The sequence below is a fragment of the Plasmodium reichenowi genome, chromosome 8 (genome assembly GCF_001601855.1).
Source record: "Plasmodium reichenowi strain SY57 chromosome 8, whole genome shotgun sequence".
Lineage (NCBI taxonomy): Eukaryota > Apicomplexa > Aconoidasida > Haemosporida > Plasmodiidae > Plasmodium > Plasmodium reichenowi.
Window position 1 is genome coordinate 853,051 of NC_033653.1, and position 9,317 is coordinate 862,367.

Here is a 9,317-nt window from a genome sequence, read left to right on the forward strand (position 1 = left end):
TTTTTTTTTTTTTTTTTTTTTTTTTTTTTTTTTTTTTATTGTTTTATATAATTTTTTATATAACGTATTTTTATGGCTTTTTATCATATAAAATAATAAATCATATATTTTGTTCATACAATATATGGATTAAGGAATGTTTTTCCATTTTGTAGTTATATTTATAAGAGTATTTATATATGTATGTATATATAATTTTAGTTAAGTTATATAATAATGTTTTATTCCATTCATTATTTATTTATTTTATTTTATTGAATCAGTAAATAGTAAGGAGCATGAATTTGTTCAATTACACACATAATTATATATATATTATAAAATATAAACATTTTTATCACAACCTCTTGAATATTGAATTTTTTAAGCATTTTAAAAGTATAGAAAAATTTGGATTGTTAAAAAGGTTTTATGGTACAAAATTTAATTCAAAAGAATATGAGAAATATGATAGGAATAATAATGATAAAAAATGTATTATATTAAGGAATAGTGAGGGTGTATCCAAAGATATTAAAATTATAGAAAACGAAAAAGAATGCGAAGAAGCAGCTGAAGAAATTAATAGAAGTGAAATTATTGCAATTGATTTTGAGGGGACGAATTTGGGTAGATATGGAAAAGTATGTTTAATGCAGGTTTATGTAGAAAAAAAAAATTTTAATGAACAGAGTGATAATATACTCCAAAAATATTATATATTTGATTTACTTAAAACATCAGTAATAAAAAGCGCACAAAAAATAATTGAAAATAAAAAAACTTTGAAATTAATACATGACTGCAGAGAAGATAGTTCTGCTTTGTATAATCAGTTAGGAATAAAACTTGAAAATGTTTATGACACATCGAGAGCTCATATACTCTTAATGGAAAAACAAAAGAAGAATGATATATATCAAGTTAGTTTTGCTCAACTTATAAATGATTATTTAGGTATCAATGATGCTTCATTAAGTTTTATTAAAAAAGAGATGTATAAGAATGAAAAAATTTGGGAAACAAGACCTTTAAGTAATATAAGTATAATATATGCTTTAAAAAATGTAAAATATTTATACAAGTTATACAAAATATTTGATAAATTACTTCCAAAAAAACTCGTTTTGGAAAAATCCAAAGATTTTGTAAATTATTGTTACCTTAACTATGAATATAAACTACCTAATGATTTAGCTAAAAGGGGGAATATAGTGGAAGCTATGCTTGTGAGTAAATCTTTATTAAATTGTGTTTTTAAATTGAATAGTACTAGAAAAGGAATGGCTTGTACTCCATCAACGATTGCTCATTTTGTTGATGTTAAGATTGGAGATGTTGTTTTGTGCGTAGTAAGTAATAAATCGATAAATCAGAAAATCTTATATTTATGTAAGTATGATGATGTGTATGATTATTGGAATTTAAAGGAAAGACCCAGGGGGAAATTCAAACCATCAATACATGAATGTACTACTGATCCTATGATTACATTTTGTAATGAGGAGCATTCATCTTAATTATGATTTTCTAGAACTGAACATTTACATTAAATATAAGAACTTTATGAATATGTAGTTGTAAAAAATATTTAATATTTATAATAAAATATATAAATTATTATACGTTCATTTTATCTATTTTGTATTATAAATTTTTTTTTTTGTAATTTTTACATAATATATTTTATTATTTTATATATTTATTTATTTTATTTTATTTTATTTTATTTAATTTTTTTTTTTTTTTTTGTTATTATAAGATATTAATATATTGATATTATATATAATTAAATATTACAAATATGTGTATAATTGTGTAAAATATAAAAATACACTTTTTAATAATACATATATTATTATATATATATATATATATAATAATGTGTAATAATTTTATAAAATTAAAAAAGATGCAATAATTTATAAATTATACATTATATAATTCTTGATATATAATGATTAAACTGTCTTTTTTTTTTATGTTTTTGTAATCATATTTTATATTTAAATAATATAAAATTAATATATTATTATAGATAAAAATATTTATAATATGAATATATATATATATATAATATATATTGATGTCATCATATTGTAATAGGAGTTAATTTTATTTATATATATTATTTAATGTGGATATGTTATCGATTCATTATTAATAGGATCTTAAACACGGTTAAATAATTTAAGTAAATAATATATATATATATATAAGTATGTATATTTATTTTTGTTATTATACTCAATTTACATTTATTTATAAGGCTTATACTTTTATAAAATTATTGTGTTAAGAAAAAAAAAAAAAAAAAAATGTGATATAAATAAATTAGGCACATAAAGTTATATATATGGATGTTCTTTAAAAAGTTCATATGAATATTATTTTTTGAATAAATAATTTTTTACATATATGTATATGGTATTTTTATACTATGTAAAAGAAGGATTACGATAAAAAAAGCGTTATATTAATATATATATATATATATATATATTGTTATGAGAATACACAAAATTATTAATTTATTATTATTTTGTTTAATACTTTTTAATCCTTTTCATTAAATCAAGATTAGAAGGAATTTTATTTTTAATACTATGATCATATAAATATTTAGAATCTGTTTAGTAAAATGAGTTCAGCAAAATCGTATAAATGGGTAATTATTATTTTTTTCTTTTTTAAATTTATGTTATGTGTTAATATAAGTGATATATATATATATATATATATATATATATATATATATATATATATCAGAAGTGCTTATATAATAATATATGAAATTGCATATATCTATATAAATTCATCTGATGGAAATATATATATATATATATATATATGTATATATATTTTTGTGTGTTCTTCATTTTTCTTTGATTTGATTTAATTTTTTTTTTTTTTTTTTTTTTTTAGTACTTGGAAAACGGTTGTGAAATTGTCCCACTGAAAAGAGCCTGCAATAGGGATTATGATTATTCACTTACTGTGTTGGATATTCAAGCTGATTTTTCTGAATTTTTAGTTGAAGAGAATAATATTATAAGTAATGATAAAATAGTGAAGGCAGATGAAAGCATATTTAGTATACAGAAGAAACAATTTCTTCATAAAGATATGAATATTTTGGAAAGAGAAAAGTATGTATACGAAATTGATCATTTATGGGCTTATATAGAATGGCATTATAACTTTGAGGATGAAATACGATTACAAAAAAATTTAGTAAGTAACATAAATAAATTAAAAAAGGTACCTAAATTATATGTTTCAGCACATATAATTGAAGGTGTTATTAATGAGATGTCTAAAAATGAGAATATTTGTATATTAAAATATACGACGTTTTCTAGTTTTTATGAAAAATATAAAAACGAATTAGATAATATAAAGATGAAAAATAAAAACAGTATATATAATGTGTGTAATTATATATATGAAGTTTGTGATATTGCAGATAAATCTCTTCTTTTTGCAACTAGTCCTATAATTAATACTACTATGAAAAATGTATTAAGTATAACAAAAAGTGGGAAGAAGAGGGAAGATTTTAATGAAGAAGCAGAAAAGGAAATTATAACTGAAGATGAAATATGGCAAATTTATTTATCTAAAAAAATAAAATGTATTAATGATCAATGGTTATTAATTTGTATTAATCAGGAATTAAAGAGAATAATAAAAGAATCTGGTGATCTATATTTTAAAATGTTTAATAGGTATATAAAGGAATATAATGATTTTATAAAAAGTCATGAATATAATACATCAGAAAAAAAGAATGACATGAATAATATGAATATTAAAAATAATAATGTTTCAAAAAATGATAGTAATAATATTAATAGAAAGAGTAATATATTTTTAAAAGGAACACAAAAAAATATATTCGAAGTAAATCATATAAATCATCACCTAAACAATGAAAAGTTGAAGAAATATAAAGTAAATTTAATTTTTTCAGAAAATAAAGATATTAATTTTATTTTATATAAATTATGTTTAAATTTGGGTAAATTTAATGATGCAGTTTTGTGTACCAAAAATAAAACTTATAATATTTTAATGAATGATATCGATGGAACATTAGCTATATGTCTTCAATCATTTATTTCAAAATATTATAGAAACAATTCTATGGATAATTCTGACAATATGGCTAGTAACAGTACAGCTAGTTGTAGTGTTAACGATAATTATAATGCAATAAGCACAACTAATTTTTCAGATGACATGGATGAATTGATAAAGAATCTTTCTATTATGGGTTTGTGTAAAGAGAAAATAGTGTTAACAGAAAAGGCAACAATATTTAATAACATTGAATTATTGTATTCATACTATCTTATAGTTCAGAACGAAGCTTTAGACAATGATGATGCAAAAAGTGGATTAAATATACAAAATAATGTAGATAATAATGAAAACAATTATGATAATAATGATGATGGGATTATATACTTTAGTAAGAAAGCTCTTTTTGAAAATTTACAATTTTCAAATGAAGAAATTAGTAGTTATTTATTACATTTACAAAAATACAGTACGAATAATTTGATATATATAGAAAATAAAGGATTTAGATATATCAAAAGTGAAATTATTTACGAATTCCTAGTTAAACTTATTGAATTAATTAGTATTAATGATGAACTGTATGAAAATCAATATGTTCAAAGAAGTCATATGGAAAATTGTGCTTTTAGTAAATATCAAGAAGATTTATATAAAAATGTAAGGAAAAGGTATGGAATAAGCTTTACAAATTTGATGGGTATAATTTATGAAAATATGCATGAATTTGAATTTTTAAATAAAAATAAAATACCTATAGAAAAATATGTTATTTTACAATTGTGTTGGAAATGTTGTGATATTGAAAATAATCATTTTGAATATTTTAATATCTATTATAATTATTATTTCTTTTATGAATATTTAAATAAATCATCTAATGAATTATCATTTGAGAATATATTTGAAGAATATCTAGAATTTTTAAAGAACGATATATATATTGATGAAACTATTATATATTTTAATTTGTTTAAATTACATAATATTATGTCTCTGAATATATTAAGGTCTAGTGGTCAGGTTGTTATTCATTCTGATAAATTATTTACATTTGATATGGACATATTTACGTATATCAAATATATAGATGACAATTTTAAAAATTTTAATTCTTCCTTAATGGATAAGATTATACAAACGTTTATAAAGAGTTATCAATTTTTTCTGGACTTCGGTTATGATAAAAATGGAACGAATGAAAAAAATAATATGCATCATAATAATAATAATAATAATAATAATAATAATAATAACAATAATAACAATAACAATAACAATAACAATAACAATAATAATAATAATAATAATAATAATAACAATAACAATAACAATAACAATAATAATAATAATAATAATAATAATAATAATAATGGTGATGGATCCTTAATTGACAATGAACTTATTAATACTGACATATACAAAGATCGAGTATTATTTAGAAATAATATCCTTTTGAATGTAAATAATATAAATCATATATGTAATGATAATTACATGTTTGAATATTTTATTGTAGTAAAATATTATTATAGTGATAATAGTTTTGCACTATTAGAAAAAAAACTAAAAAAATTTATTAAAACAACAGAAGAAGAATTTATGCAAACATATGAAAATTCAACAGATAAATATGACATGCATACAAAATTTAAATCTAATTGGGATAATATAAAAAGTAATTACTGTTTAAATTATAAAATCTTCAAATATCAAACAACTTCTTTTCCTCATATAAGGCTAAATAATAATTACAATGACTTATTAAATTTGGTATATACTCCTTTATCTTTACATTGCTCAATATTTCGTGAAAATGTTATATATAATAAAAAAAGAAATACATTCCAGTTAATCCCATCCTTTTTGTTAAAAAATAATTTAAGAAGTTGCTTGACAGCATTGTTTACATTTAAAAATTCTTATTATGCTCAAGAATTTTATCCATTCTTAAATCCATTATTGAATAACAAGGTATGTATTAAAATTTTCAAAAAGTATATAATAAGAGAAATGCATATATCTTATATTTCAATATGTATAATAATGTATATATGTTACCTAAAGGGATTGAACATATATATATATATATATATTTATATATATATTTATATTTATATGTGGACTATTTATCTGATATATATATATATATATATATATATTTTTTTTTTTTTTTTTTTTTTTTTTTTTTTTTTTTTTCTATTAGGATTTGATTGGTACTATAGCTGTACCTCCTTTAAGACACTGTAGGACTATGTTGGTTGAAAAGGAAAACGAAAACAATGTCGAATTTATAGAAACGAAAAATATTGTCTTATCAACATTAAATAATGATATAAAGAATTATAAAATGGGTAGAGAAAATAATAACAAAATTGTTGAAACGTTGTGCAAATTGTACAATTGCAATTTGCCAGTTAATAATTTTTCTACATAATATTTTGTATATATTATATATTTATTATTTTTTTTTTTTAATTAACTTTGTAAACTTATATATATATATATATATATATATATATGTATATGTATATTTGTTCCACATTTAATTCAATGTTTAATGATTTTTCTCCTAATTATTTTTATTTATGCAAATATTATAACAATATGGTATGTTTTTTTGTTTCATCGTTCTCTTTTCACTTATCATTTTTGTATTTATTTTTTTTTTTTTTTTTTTTTTGGATATTCATTTTTTGCCATCTTCAATCAAATAATGACAGTTTTGCTTATGATTATCATTTATATGCAATTCCTCGTACTGTTTTATATCAACCGTTTTCTTTTCTTTTTTCTTCTTTTTCAAGAAATAGTCAAAATTTTCCATATAATTGTAGTCATATATATGCTTGAGATATTCTGGCAACTCATAATTTTGTAATTTCATTCTTCCCTGTGTAAAATGAGTATAGGTAGGAATAACATAATCTTCAATATGTTTGGAATATAATTTTTTATTTTGTAATATATGTTGAGGATAAATAAGTTCTCTAATTTTTCTACTAAGTAATTTGATACCTAAACCAAATTTTGCAGACGTTCCTATAACTTCAATATGTGGGAATATATTTCTTAAACGATAATATAAAGAATCTAAGTTGAATAAAGAATTTTTATGTAACATATCACATTTAGTAGCTACAACTAATTCTTTTTTATTTAAATATTCTGGATTGTATAAAAATAATTCATTGCGTAACATTTTAATTTGTTTAATGGTATCATTATAATAATCCTTTAAATTTTCGTCATGATCATTTTGTATATTAGTTATAGATATATTATTTTTTTTATTATTATTATTATTAATATTTAGAATATGTGAATTGTCATTATGTTTATTATTAATGTTATTTAAATTATTATCAACATTATAGTTTATATTATGAATGTTAGAATTGTTAATATCATGAAAACTGTTCGAAGTATTCATATTTTCGTTTATATTTTTATTTATTATATTTTGATTATGTCCTTCTTCATTTGTTTCCTTTTGTGTGTAATAATCTTGTATTTGTAAATCGTCTACATTTTTTAATTTATCATTCGAAACATCAATAACATATACAATCAATTTGCTTCTATATAAATGTCGTAATATTCGTTTTCCTTTGTTTTTATCTTTATGTGCATTAAAAAATAAATAGGGAGTATCTAATAAGGTTATTTCAACTCCATCTACATAATTAATATTTGATACATGTGGAATAGTAGTAGTAAATATATTACTATTTATATTTCCTAAATATTTACTTAAGCTACTACATAAGGATGTTTTCCCACTATTTTCTATACCAATAAATGCTACATCATTTAATAACCTTAATTCTAATTCGAGTAAAGTTGTTTCACTTTTTTCTGGTAATCTATAATCATGTTTTTTAAAATGAGAATAAGAAATACCTCCTTTTCCACCTCTGGCAACTAATAATTCTTCGTTTTCATTTAAAAATTGATACCAGAATATACTTTTATATATTTTTCTATTATTTTCATTTTTTATTTTACAAGAAATTCTTTTTCTTACAATAGTACCTACAGGAACAAATATAATTTTATCTTTCCCATCTTTTCCTCTACTATTTTCTTTAAAATCTTCACCATTATTTGCTTTAACTTTTTGTTCTATTTTAATTAAATCATATATACTTTTCTTACTCTTTAATATAACATTTCCTCCATGTCCTCCATATCCTTCCCCCTTAAGTTTTTTGCTTCTTTGTTTTTTATAATTTGGATTGCCACCTTTTCCAGATTTTGTGGTTACCCATAAAAAATCACAAAAGCGTTTTTCATTTCGTATCATAATATTATCATTTTCTTCTGTTAAAAATTTCATTAATGCTTCATTTTTTTCTTTTATTTTGTTACACTGTAATGTTATCTTTGATTCGTTACTAAATGATGTGTCATTTTCGATATTCCCTTGAAACATTTCTGTATATAAATTATTATCTTCATTATTATAAGTAATACTATTAATCTGTTCTACATTTATTTGTGTATTATTTGTTATTATTTTATGACATATATCTTCAAAAGGAGGATTTTTCTTTTTTTCTTTTATATAGTTTTCAAAATATTCACTATTACTATTACTATTACTATTACAATTAGTATTATCATTATTAATATCCATATGGTTATCCTCATTAAAATTTTTATTTATAGTTTCTAATTTTTTCTTTTCATTTATGGTCTCTTTCTTGTTAATATATATACTCCTTTCCCCTTTAACATAAATACACTCGTTATCTTCATAAGCACTATCGTTAATAAGTATCTCATTTTTTTTTTCTCTATGTGAATGGTAAGGAAAAGATAAATATAACCTTTTCTTCTTTATTTGAAGAATATTATAATGAATAACATTTGGTTTTAAAATACTATCACATATGTGATTAAACTCCTTTTTAAAAGTAGCAAATGTTATATTTCTTTTTGACGAATAATGTACATGGGACTTTCTTTTAGCATATAATGCTAGTTTATATATGAGCCTTAACTTTTTATGCATACGAAAAAAAAAAAAAAAAAAAACACAAAAAAAAAGAGATGATATGAGAATAAAATTTGTTGTTTTAATTTTTTTTGGTAAAAGATTAAAAAGATAAAATTATGCACACATACGAATAATTTTAAAAAAAAATAAAATATATATATGTAATGCATACATTTTATATTATTTTTTTTTTTCAACACAATGAAAGGAAAAATATATAAAATTATAAGCAAAAAAAAAAAAAAAAAAAAAA

The 9,317-nt window shown here is 20.0% G+C and overlaps 3 protein-coding genes across 3 annotated transcripts; 2 read left to right on the forward strand and 1 right to left on the reverse strand.

Moving 5' to 3' along the window:
- Positions 1 to 278: 278 nt before the first annotated feature.
- PRSY57_0823400 (exonuclease, putative) lies at positions 279 to 1,499 on the forward strand (the record flags this gene model as incomplete). Its single annotated transcript, XM_012907173.2, has 1 exon — positions 279 to 1,499. One exon carries the CDS (start codon positions 279 to 281, stop codon positions 1,497 to 1,499), a length of 1,221 nt encoding a protein of 406 aa, XP_012762627.2.
- Positions 1,500 to 2,620: 1,121 nt separating this feature from the next.
- On the forward strand, positions 2,621 to 6,499 carry PRSY57_0823500 (hypothetical protein; the record flags this gene model as incomplete). The annotated part of the gene is made up of 3 exons (XM_012907174.2): positions 2,621 to 2,647; positions 2,905 to 6,036; positions 6,269 to 6,499. 3 exons carry the CDS (start codon positions 2,621 to 2,623, stop codon positions 6,497 to 6,499), a joined length of 3,390 nt encoding a protein of 1,129 aa, XP_012762628.2.
- A 252-nt stretch (positions 6,500 to 6,751) lies between these two features.
- Positions 6,752 to 9,079, reverse strand: PRSY57_0823600 (GTP-binding protein, putative; the record flags this gene model as incomplete). The annotated part of the gene is made up of 1 exon (XM_012907175.2): positions 6,752 to 9,079. The coding sequence occupies one exon, from the start codon at positions 9,077 to 9,079 to the stop codon at positions 6,752 to 6,754; it is 2,328 nt and encodes a 775-aa protein (XP_012762629.2).
- Positions 9,080 to 9,317: the final 238 nt, after the last annotated feature.